The sequence below is a fragment of the Montipora foliosa genome, chromosome 14 (assembly GCF_036669935.1).
Source record: "Montipora foliosa isolate CH-2021 chromosome 14, ASM3666993v2, whole genome shotgun sequence".
Taxonomy (NCBI): domain Eukaryota; kingdom Metazoa; phylum Cnidaria; class Anthozoa; order Scleractinia; family Acroporidae; genus Montipora; species Montipora foliosa.
In genome coordinates this window covers 8,171,811-8,184,310 of record NC_090882.1, presented here as the reverse complement: position 1 = coordinate 8,184,310, position 12,500 = coordinate 8,171,811, and the positions used below count along the sequence as shown (strand labels likewise).

Genomic DNA, 12,500 nt, shown 5'->3' with positions numbered 1-12,500 from the left:
TACTTGGATATCCATTATAATACATGGGTATACATAGGTATACATGGACATACATGTCTGTATATGGATAGTCATGGATATACACGGGTGTACATGGATATACATGGCTGTATATGGATACACATGGACATACATGGCTGTAGATGGGCATACATGGGTATACATTCGTATACATGGATACACATAGGCATACATGGATATACATGGCTGTGCATTGATATGCATAGGTATACATGGAAATACATGCCTTTACATCGAAATACATGGATATACATGGCTCTACATGGATATACATGATAATACATGAATATACACGGGTATACGTGGATATGCATGGGCATACATGGATATACATGGTTGTACATGGATATACATGCCTGTATGTAGATATGCACGGGTATACATGGATATACATGGCTGTACATGGATATACACGATAATACATGGGTTTACATAGATATACATAGATATACACGGGTGTACATGGATATACATGGATATACATGGCTGTACATGGATATACATGGATATAAATGGCTGTACATGGATATACATGAATAATACATGAATATACAAGGGTATACATGAGTATACATGGGTATACATGGATATACACGGTTATACATGGATATACATGGGTATACATAGAGATATATGAGTATACATGGATATACATGGCTGTACATGGATATACATGGATATACATGGCTGAACATGGATATGCATGGAAATACATTGCTGTACATGGATATACATGTATATCCATGGCTATACATGGTTATACATGGATATATATGGATATACATGGACAGACATGGGTATACATGGACATAAATGGGTATACATGGACATACATGGTTATACATGGATATACATGGGTATACATGAACATACATGGGTATAGATGGAGATACAAGGTTATACATAGATTTACATGGGTACACATAGAGATACATGGGTATATGAATATATATGGGTATGCATGGATATACATGGGTATACATATGAATATATATGGGTATACATGGACATACATGGTTATACATGGATATACATCGGTATACATGGACATACATGGGTATACATGGATATACATGGGTATACATGAATATATATTTGGTATACATGGACATACATGGTTATACATGGATATACATGGGTATACATGGGCATACATGGGTATACATGAATATATGTGGGGTATACATGGAAATACATGGTTATATATGGATATACATGAGTATACATGGACATACATGGGCATACATGGATATACATGGGTATACATGGACGTACATGGTTATACATGGATATACATGGGTATACATGGACATACATGGTTATACATGGATAAACATTGGTATACATGGACATACATCGGTATACATGGATATACATGGGTATACATGAATATATATGGGTATACATGGACATACATGGGTATACATGGATATACATGGGTATACATGGACATACATGGTTTTACATGGACATACATGGTTATACATGGATATACATGGGTATACATGGGCATACATGAGTATACATGAATATATATGGGTATACATGGAAATACATGGTTATACATGGGTATACATGGACATACATGGTTATACATGGGTATACATGGGTATACATGGACATACATGGTTATACATGGATACACATTGGTATACATGGACATACATGGGTATACATGGATATACATAGGTATACATGCTTAGATATGGGTATACATGGACATACATGGTTATACATGGATATACATGGGTATACATGGGCATACATGGGTATACATGAAAATATATGGGTATACATGGAAATACATGGTTATACATGGATATACATGGGTATACATGGACGAAACGAAACCAGCCTCTGAAAATCAAAATCTTCTTTTCCGAAGTCATCATCATTTCTCTCCCTGATTTTACAATGCGCATTCTTCTCCACTCCAAGCCATTCGCAGAATACGTCGACTGCTTTTCCGTCTCCGTCCTTCCTAAACCACTCTGCGTGAGAATCGGACATGAACTGCTTCAGCACCTGGAAAGATAACACCCCGCGTCTAGAATATGTCATCACAGCCAAGGACAGTTCAAAGTTTTCACTCTCAGTTATTTATCTCATCTTCTTTCGAGTTTTCCTTCTTGCTCTCATTATTCTTCCAGGAGTCTCTTTACTTTCACGAGCCTGTTCTCGAAGTGAACGGAGTAAAAAGGGTTCCAATTTTCTACTTTTGGAACGACCACCAGCCCTTACAATTCCTGTCGAATAAAAAGTACAACTTTCAGACAAAAGCGAGTTAAACGAAAACGCTAATTCCACGATTATTCCGTCTTGCTCACGTTGAGTACCGTACGGTCGAACTATACTGTAACTGGATAAGTACGAACCAGTGTCACAGCGTTTTGTGTTTCCCCCGTGTTATCTGTTCCTCCAAGCACTGGGCACTAGTGCTGTGTGTTCCCACGTGTTCCCTTCAAAACTGCCGACTTGAGAATACATCAAAACAAAAAGAAATATTAAAATAAAGGAAACGGTAATCACGCCATAACGATTAATATGATAGCAGAATATGAATACAGAAAGTATCCCAAACATTAATAAAAGCTAACCTTAGGCCTATAAACTTTTGTTTAGGCCTAATTAGGCCTAAGTTAGCTTTTTATGCATGTTTAGGATACTTTCTGTATTAATCAAACAATGACCTGCGACCTGTAAAAAACACCAGCACTAAAATGTTCTATGGGGAGGGAAAGGGAACATACAGCACTAGTGCTCAGCGTTCGGGGGAACACAAAACGATGTGACGCCATCTTAAAGCAACGATAGTGAACAAACGATTCACATTTATACGCTCATGTTGTCTTCAAAATCTCATGCCTCGTACACACCAAAGCTTAAACACATTTAAAAGCTGTTTACTTGAACATGGTTTTAAATTGTCTTCATGTTAAATCACGTGTACTGATTTTTGTCAACTGATCAACGCATACACAGCTGTTTCGGGAAAGGTTGTCGAAAAGAAGCGTAAGAGCGTTCGCGACAATGCCGAAAGGTAGTATCGGGGTCATTCAATAAAATAAATTCAACTTGTAGCACAGGTAACCCAGGCTAACTGTGCGTCACGTTGGTATTAAAATATAGAGAACATATGAGGCGAAGTTTAGGTCTGAAGATTTGCTAGAAAATGGAAATAAAAATCGATAAAACTTACCATGTGATGAGCTGTTGTTGTCTTTAATACGTACACGAAGTTTCGGGAAAAATGGTCCCCGTTCACCTTCCTTCATAGTATAGTGACAAGGTAGGAGACAGAGGCCAGCTTAAGGACTCCGATCGACCCAAAACAAGCACGATTTTTTTTGTGAAAATCGAATCCAGTCGCTAAATAAACACGCCAGGTTCGTGGAACAGGAATTTCTCTAAACCATGAATCCACTGAAGCATCTCCAGGTAGCAACGCGAAGCCACCAGCCTCCGTAGAACTTGTAAGTTGACCTGCTAAAATGGCGGCCCGAAAGCGTTGTCCTCGCGAAGTGTCCAACTCAAAATGGCACTGAACTCGGGACGCCTGGTGACGAGTATAATAAGTTCTGGAGGGAGGGGAGTCCCAAATTGCTAAAACAAAATTCACTGAGCAATCTGGGACTCCCCTCCCTCCAGGGGGACATATATTCCCCGTGTCACCAGGCGTCCCGAGTTCAGTGCCATTTTGAATTGGACACTTCGCGAGGACAACGCTTTCGGGCCGCCATTTTAGCAGGTCAAGTTACAAGTTCTACGGAGCCTGGTGGCTTCGTGTTGCTACCTGGAGATGCTTCAGTGGATTCATGGTTTAGAGAAATTCCTGTTCCACGAACCTGGCGTGTTTAGTTAGCGACTGGATTCGATTTTCACAAAAAAAATCGTGCTTGTTTTGGGTCGATCGGAGTCCTTAAGCTGGCTTCTGTCTCCTACCTTGTCACTATATTATGAAGGAAGGTGAACTGGGATCATTTTCCCAGAAACTTCGTGTACGTATTAAAGACAACAACAGCTCACCACATGGTAAGTTTTATCGATTTTTATTTCCATTTTCTAGCAAATTTTCAGACCTAAACTTCGCCTCGTATGTTCTCTATATTTTAATACCTACGTGACGCACACAGTGAGCCTGGGTTACCTGTGCCTGTAGTGAACGCCCAGAATCGAAGATGCCACGACCGTCCAGTGAAGACCTACGGTGGCGAGCTATTTGGATGAGAGAGTTCTTAGGATATAGCGCTGATGAAGGTGCAGTAGGCACAGGCTTGTGTGAAGCCCTCGCTATCACGCTACCAAAACAAGTCCAAAAACAAAAGGGTTCATTAGCAAAAACGATGGCTCTGCACGTGCGCCACGATTTTTGGTACATTTCTCCGACTTTCTCTGCAAAACATGACGTAGAATAAGTAAGGTTTTATTCGTCAAAATCATGCTTTCTCTGCGAATCTTAACCCTTTGTTACTGATTCGTGGCTTGGATCGTTTGACTAAATTTTGGAACTCTCTCATGCATATCTCAATGTCAGTAACATAGCGTGAGAATGTATTTCTAGGTGACGTTTTCGATAGCATTGCCGTCATGTTTTCGTTGACTCAAACTGACAGTTTACCATAATGCCTTTCGGCATTGTCGCGTACGCTTTTATGCTTCTTTTGGACAACATTTCTCGAAACAGCTGTAAATTAAAGTTCACTTGAATCTTATGTAAAAGCCAGTCCCAGATTTCTTTGTTGAGTGATTTCTTTTTTGTTAATCCAATGACATTAAGGACGGTGCCTACTAATTAAAGATACATTTGCCCCGGTGTGTGATTATGCAGAAAATGTAGATCTTAACAAGTGTTATTGAAATCGAAAAAGAAAATTGGGGGTAACCACGCATTTTTCAAAGATAATTCATGAATAATATTTGTAAAAAGCTATAAAATACAAATCAGTGTATGGCGTTCTTTCTCAAATTGAAGCTTAAGTATCTCTCAAAAATGCATGGTTACCCCCAATTTTCTTTTTGGATACCAAGAGTACTTACTAAGATCTACTTTCTCCGGATACTTTTAAACCGCGCAAAAATATCCCTGTATTAGTAAGCATCGGCGATAGGAAATCCGAGTATCTGGAGATGCACAGAACGTATGCGGAATAACAATAGTAGGCACCGTCCTTAATTAACCCATTGACTCCCAGGGGTTCCCCATTGACGAGTAAAATCGTCTGGCGTTAGACAGAGTAAAATACTAAGTCTGGCCGGTTTCAGCCGGTTTGGACGTCAAAGGGTTAAAAACATGTCTAGTTGGTGTGAGTAGGGTAATAATAACATTGGGTTTTTCGGTGGAAAGTGGGGGAAGGTGCGTTACCTTCTCCTACTTATTTTACTTTACTTGAAGAGAATAGAAAAGAAATGTACCAAAGCAAAACTGAAACAAACGTGCAAAGCATGCAGAGCTGTTGTTTTTGCACTCATTAACCAATTGTTTTGTGACTTTCTGGGGCAGGTTACTCGAAGGCTGGTTAGCGCTAACGGTTGGTCAGGAGGTATCAAAAACCGATAGGTTTCTATGGTATTTTTAACGCTGGTTAGCGCTAACCATTCTTTGAGCAACCCGGGCCTGGTTGCTGTAGCTGTCATCGTTACTGCGATTTTCATAATTCTGCGGAATCTCATGATCACCTTCAAGCGCTAAACCCCAATTAACCTGCATTTTGACTTCCATCAATCAAACTTCCTGCTATGTTCGGAAATTCGATTAATGAAAACCAAAAGGGGGATTGGGGTTTAGCGCTTGAAGGTGATCATGAGATTCCCCAGAATTATGAAAATCGCAGAAAATCAGCTCCCACTCCAATCAGACACAAGATGTTGTGGGATTTTGGGAGCGACGTTTTCAAGAGACCCAAAGGGTCTGAGGTTTTGATAGTAAGATAAAAAACTCGAGACACCTAAAGGGTCTGCTTTAATTTTCTCGAGATCCTTAGCGGAGTAGGTTTTGGGGGTGATTTATCAAGACACTCAGATGGTCCGAGATTTTAGGGTCTGAGTTCTGAGCTTTCAACATAACCAGCAACTAAATAACTTTGCGCCTTACCAGACATGGGTAAAAGACCTTCCAAAAACTGATCCAAGGCATGGTTCGTGTACGATACCATCATCATTGGTGTTCGATCCGTCTCATCCTCCCACAGCGCGGACGTCTGCAAAAGAGCATGCGCAATCTTTTGACCAACGTATGTCTTTCCTGTTCCGGGTGGTCCTTGAATGATGGCGAAACGTTTGGTCAGCGCCAGTTGAAAGGCTCGTCGCTGCGAGTCGTTAAATTGCAAGTTGTGGCGGTAGTATTGCAGGTTGTAAACATCAAGAACGTTGCGGTTATCGGAGACCTGACTGCTTTCCTCGGAAGTCATATCAAAGTCTGCACAGCTTTCGTTTTCCAATGCGGGTGCCGGTGAATTGATCCATTGGTCATTAAACGAACTCAAATGAAGACAGCTGACATTATCCTGCTCAAGTTGTACAATACCAGTCAGATCGTAGTAACCGCTTGTTAAGTGCTCGTGAGCTGGAGGTTCTGTATTCCGTTGGCAATGCACTATATGTTCTTGAAAGGGTAGTCCATCTGCTGTTTCCATTTCTTGCAAGGCCTCTAACACGTGCCTGTAGGCTTCGAAGAATGCTGGAGACTCCACCATATCAAACTTCTTCTTAGTTTCAATACTTTGACTAAGGTAATCAAGATCTACATGTTCGAAGCGCACATCAAGCTCACCTCGGCTAAGATCATGTGCATCTCGACCCTCGACTATCGCAAACAGCGGCGTGTAAAAGTCATCCGCGGATAAACAAAGAAGGGCGCCACGCTTGAATCGTTTGCTCTTATTCCAGCTGATATGCTTTAAGCTTTGATGAAAGGAGTCAAAGTGGATTCTGTAAAATATCCCATTCCACCTGTACACAGGATAAAGCACTGTGACGTCACGATAGACGAAAACATTTTTGGCCTCTTTATTTCCAATGAGACAGCTTGTTCCCAGGCCACCGTTGTCCTTCCTCAGCTGCAAGACACCGTCTCGCAAGGGCAACATGAAGTCTTCTCGTAGGAGTCGGAACTGCACATCAAGGTAGTGCTCCAGGTTTTTGTAACCTCTTTTAACTACATTAGCGCGAAGAAACGGTTTGCTACCAATACTAAAATCTGCAGCTTTCGGAACGACGCTGAGGTCTCGAAAATTTTCTGGAGGTTCGAGCTCTCCTTGATTTTCTTGCGAAAGAACAATTGATCGCTCGTGATTTCTTATTTCATTTTGCACTGCTTTAATTTGACGTACATTCTCCTGCAGTGTGTCTACATTGTGCAGTACATTCCTATCCACTAGGTCCTCAAGAGTGGCGATGAATTGTGCTGTAGGAATAGAATGAACCACTTCGCTGCCAAATCTTTTCAGCATTTCCAGGAATATAACAGACAACAGTGAGATAATCTCCGAAGGTTGACAATCTCTATTTGAGCTCCAAAAAGAGAGCATGCGGCTGAGGAAACCAGAGAGGTGCAATTGCAGAAATTTTGTTTCTATAACGAGCCGCAACACGAGTTCGGAGTGATGCGACACGCACTTTGTTGAACAGCACAAATGGATGGCTTCAATAATGAGCTGCATACGATCGCGGCTGATTTCACCCTTCGAACTTAACAACGCTCTGAATCTTTCTTGCTTGTTGGCGAGATCTAAAATGCCATTTTCAGGGGTAGTTGAATTGCAAATTTCCTTCAGAGCCGAGTAGCAAAGAGGTTCGTGATCTTTTGATGTCTGCTGGTCCTGCGATTTTGTGAACCTTTTATCAGTTCTTCGTCTGCGACTTGGAGCAGATCTTCTTGAATGACGTGCCCTACGATCACGTGGTCGCTGATCACGAATCCTTCGATCAGCTTCTCTCTGATCAAGCTCGCCCCACGTCCTTGCCCTCCGATCCCGCGTCCACCGATCCCGAGCAGGTTCATCCCGATTCAACCTGTCCCGTCCCTCGCTTTTAGGCTTTTTAGGGCTGTGCCGATAAAATGTGTTTGAATCCTCCACGTCCTGGTACCTTCTTTTTCGGGATGATGACATGTTAACTTTGCAACTCGGCTGTATTTTGTTTAAATTTGGATGCAGGTGTTACGCAGAAGCTCAAACTGGTACCGTTATCACAGCAAATTTTTGGACAAGTGGATCACGGAACACACACTCCTGCGGAAAAAAAGGTTCATTTGTCCCTCATTAGCCCACGTTTCAGCGGTGTTCATTACAGAGCGCGCGGAAGCGAGGCTTTTCGGTCAGTATTCAATGTTATAGGGAAGAGTGAGAGATTTAGCGCGCGAAATGCGATAAAAACAATGATTTCCTATCCAGAATTTACGTTTTTCTCAGAAAATGAGAAAGTACAGTTGTTGAATGGAAGCTGCCCTCGATAGTTTCGCACATTTGGGGATGTTACTTCGGTTAACACATGCATGTGCTAAACAGTGCCTTGCCATAATTGTCATAAAATTAGGCCGGGCAAACCTCAAATTACTCGGAAAAAAGCGAAGGAAACAGTCAAGAATCAAGAAATCACAGAGTTCTTTGATACGAAATCCTTTCTTGACCTGAAAGCCTCGTTTTTGCGCCTTCTGAAACTAACACCGCTGAAACGAGGGCTCAGCTGTATTAACAGCTATTGACTAACGTTATCCCATCTTCTTTATTTGTGCCCTCACTCCACTACATCCAACGATTGTTCATATAGACGTTCTGGCCCCAGTTGTTCAGAAAGTGGATAACTTAACACTATTTGCCGGATAAATCACTGTCCAGTGGATACGTCATAGCGAAACCAATTGTGCTATCCAATTTATAGCGGTTTTCAATTGAGTGTCGAAAGTAATTAGTGAATTACTTTGGTTTATGATTACTTCACTCAGTGATTGGTTCAAAGTTCTCGCGCCACTTTTTCAGCCAATCAGAAGTGAAACCAAAACCAATCGTGGCTTCCCGCGCTTTGTGTCGGCTACGTGTAATTACTTCGACTTTTGATTGGTTTACCGGATTGTCTCCGTCCTTTTTGATTGGCCAAAGTAATTACTTTGGTTTTGGTTTTACGAGTCTCAATTGAAAACCGCTCTAATGGATAGCAATTTATCCGATGGATAGCATTATCCACCTTTTGAACACTGAACTGGGGCCTGGTTATGAAACCTCGAAAACTTCAAAAGCAAGAACAGTATAGTTGCACTTTGTGTTAAATTGACCGTTGCTATGCATAGTCTTTTGACCTCGGTTCACAAATGCGTGAGTTTTGAATAAATTAATGGAAACTTTTCGATCGACTGTCTTTTAGAAAAAGGATGTGGTGTGCGCATGGTCAGGGCCAAACCAGGGAACAAAAACATAAAACAAAGAAACTTGTCGAGTCTCCTATCCATCTCCATGTAATAACTATGTATGGTTAAGCACCGGGCTGCCATGTGAGAGGTCGTGAGTTCGACTCCGGCCGGACCAACACTCAGGGTCTTAAAACAACTGAGTAAGTTCTACCTATGTAATTACACCCGCAAATGGTTAGACTTTCAAGTCTTATCGCTATCTCGACCCCAGAGCTCTTCTCTTGGCTGAGGGAGAGAAGAGCTCTGGGGAACCCTGAAACAAAGTGTCTTCTCATTGGCTTTCGTGAAGAACAATCAAAAGCGGCTCTAATTGGTGCATTCATGTTAGCATGAGGAGTGAGCTGGCGCCGTAAGGTTCAAACAATCAATCTTTGGCTATGAGAACCCTACGGCGCATGTTCTCCTACATAGAGTTTCCCAGAGCCCTTGGTTCGATCCGAGGCTCTGGTGACGAGAATGGTCTTATGGGATAAGGATTATAAACCGTAGGCCCCGTCTCACAAATATCTTCCATGTTCATTAGTTCCCTGTGGGACGTTAAGGAACCCACACACTATTCGAGAAGAGTACGTAGGGGATGAAATTCCCGGTGTTGTGTCTGGCCTTTGTGAGTGTGTGAGTGGATGTCGGTATATATCAGGTCCACATCAGTTGACTAGTGAAATATTCGTCGTCATGTTCTCATTTACTTTCTTAATTCTATTCTACAAAACTAAAACTGAGGAGGCCTAATTAAAAGAAGCTTCATAGTTTCTTTTAGGCCTTCTAAAAGAAGGGAGAGAAGAGCTCTGGGAACCCTTGTTATCTCTACAGTTTTCATATTAATATATGTGATTGTATTGTGGCAAAATAAATAACAATAATAATAATAATGATGATAATAATAAAGTGGGGGGGGGGGGGGTGGCTAGTGGTGGATATTCACCTAGCCACTGACACTGAGGTGAGTAGTTGTTTTAGTGTATCCTAAGGTGATTTCAGCTCATTTATACCTGCAACGATTACAATATTTTCGGGCGCCAATCGGCGCGAGTTGATCGGAAGTGAATAGCAAAGGATATTCGATTGTTTAACTGATTAAGTAATTGTAATAAAGTGAAATTAAAAATCCCAGTCATAAAGGATTTAGCAGGATCAACTGAACCTTTCTGCATAGAACAATTCTCAAATTATTCGTTACGTATATTACTGCGCAATTTCTCACGTCGATGAACTACTGAAATTTGACCGTGTTTTCTGTCACTGAGATTTTTACTCGGGCCCGGAAGGGTACCAAGTTATAAAAAATGTTAGATTTCAGTTTCTTTTTTCCGGTGCAGCAAAATGTACAATAAAAAGCACGTGGCGGTGTTTTGATCGGGCAGTGCACAATAGAAGGCACGTGGCGCTGTTTACATTGGTTATTAAATGCGAACCACATAGTCCAAAATCATGGAGAGCACTGTGGTACGTTTTTTGGATTACTGAAGATAGACGTTGCGTTGGCTTAATCGATTTCTTCTTGGGGCGCTCAAAACACATACAAAGAAAGGCATACGCTTTCGTGGTAGGTCCACACTAAAAGATGTCGACCGTCAGCTTCAAAACGGGTCGTTCCGCGAACTGAATGAAACGGAAATGTACTCAAATGTAACTTAAATAGACGCAACTATTGAAAGCGATACAAGTCAAAATACTAATTCTTTAATAAGCAGCGGGTACTTTAGTGAGAACTATCTAAGATGACAGCGACAAAGAAAATAACTCGACAAACAACATAGTCGCCATATTGGAATCTTCTGAACAAAGTAAAAACATTGGCACAGGGAGCAAATGGCCTCACGCTTGTGCCATTTACACCGCGAACAAATAGCCTCCCGCTCAGTGTACCATTGACTACGAAGATACGTTTTTTGTCTATTGCTCTTTTTTTTGTTTTTTATTGTTAAAGTTTGTTTCTTTGTAATTTTCTACCCTATATCCTTTGTTCGACTAGCCATATTAGCGATCGTTTTCATTGCCATCTTGTGGACATAGTTCTGTTCTAGTATTACAAGTTAGATTTGATATCATCAGTGGAGAATGTGATCAGCTCTTTCGAAAATAATTTTGATGTAGTTTGAAAGGTTGTACAGTTGTTTGATTCTCAATGATAATAAAGACTTGATACCAAAGGAGAAATACAGGTCTCGATATGCAAAAGTGTGTGTTACTTTAGTTGTGATTTGCGTGTGCATCGACATAGACTTGACGGAGAACCGAGCAGAAAGAATCACAGAGAAAAGGCCGAGACGTCTATTTTATGAAAGCAGAAAAAGGAGGAAACTTGCTGGAAAATATTTGGTTAACAATGTACCGAGGTCATCTACATTTGATCGTCTTACCAGATCACTTGCTTGTAAACACAAGTATAGGAGCTTCCTCAGGTATGCGTTTAAATCTAAGCATGTGGTATGTAACACTTTTCCAAAAGCACGGATGAACAGGTAAATGCAAAGTGAAAGTTAAATTTAATACAGAAATCAGGAACGCCCGGTACGATTTACAAAAGAATGTTGTTGTTTCGTATTCTCAGAAAATTAAGAAACGCATTTATTTTGAATTCAGGGTAAACTATTTACATAGTGAGTTAGAGTGGCCAATCAAAACAGAGTTTGTAATTGGAAATCTAAACATCTACGAGATACAAAAACAAACTTAATAATAAAGTTTTCTCGTATACCTCACGATGTGGTCACTTGTGATGTAGATCGCGACGTTTCGACTGCATACTGCTAGTCTTCAAACGAGAATACTTTATTATAATTGCACTTCACCACGATGAATAACAGCAACCTTTTTTACGACAAAAACAAACTTGTGAACACTTATGAACTTGTGAAGCTTATCGAGACAAACATATTTAATGTTAACAGAATTACCTGCAGAAGTCATAGCGTTCAACACAACTTTTCAGATTCAATACAGCCCAAGTCATACTGGTAATGTAGATGGAGGTTGCACAATAGATTTTGTTTACTGTATGTCTTTGATAAGTCCTTTCCAAAATTTGATCACAGAGAATTAGAATTCTTTTATTTTAACAATTGGGTGCATA

At 40.8% G+C, this 12,500-nt stretch overlaps 1 protein-coding gene across 1 annotated transcript in view; it reads right to left on the bottom strand.

The window, feature by feature from the left end:
• The window catches only part of LOC137984407 (NFX1-type zinc finger-containing protein 1-like), a 33,291-nt gene that overhangs the window by 19,328 nt on the left and 1,463 nt on the right, over positions 1-12,500 (bottom strand). The window contains 2 exon segments of the mRNA XM_068831585.1: positions 1,837-2,267; positions 6,113-8,249. Of these exon segments, the coding sequence (XP_068687686.1) occupies positions 1,837-2,267; positions 6,113-8,129 (2,448 nt within the window). The 5' untranslated portion in view covers positions 8,130-8,249.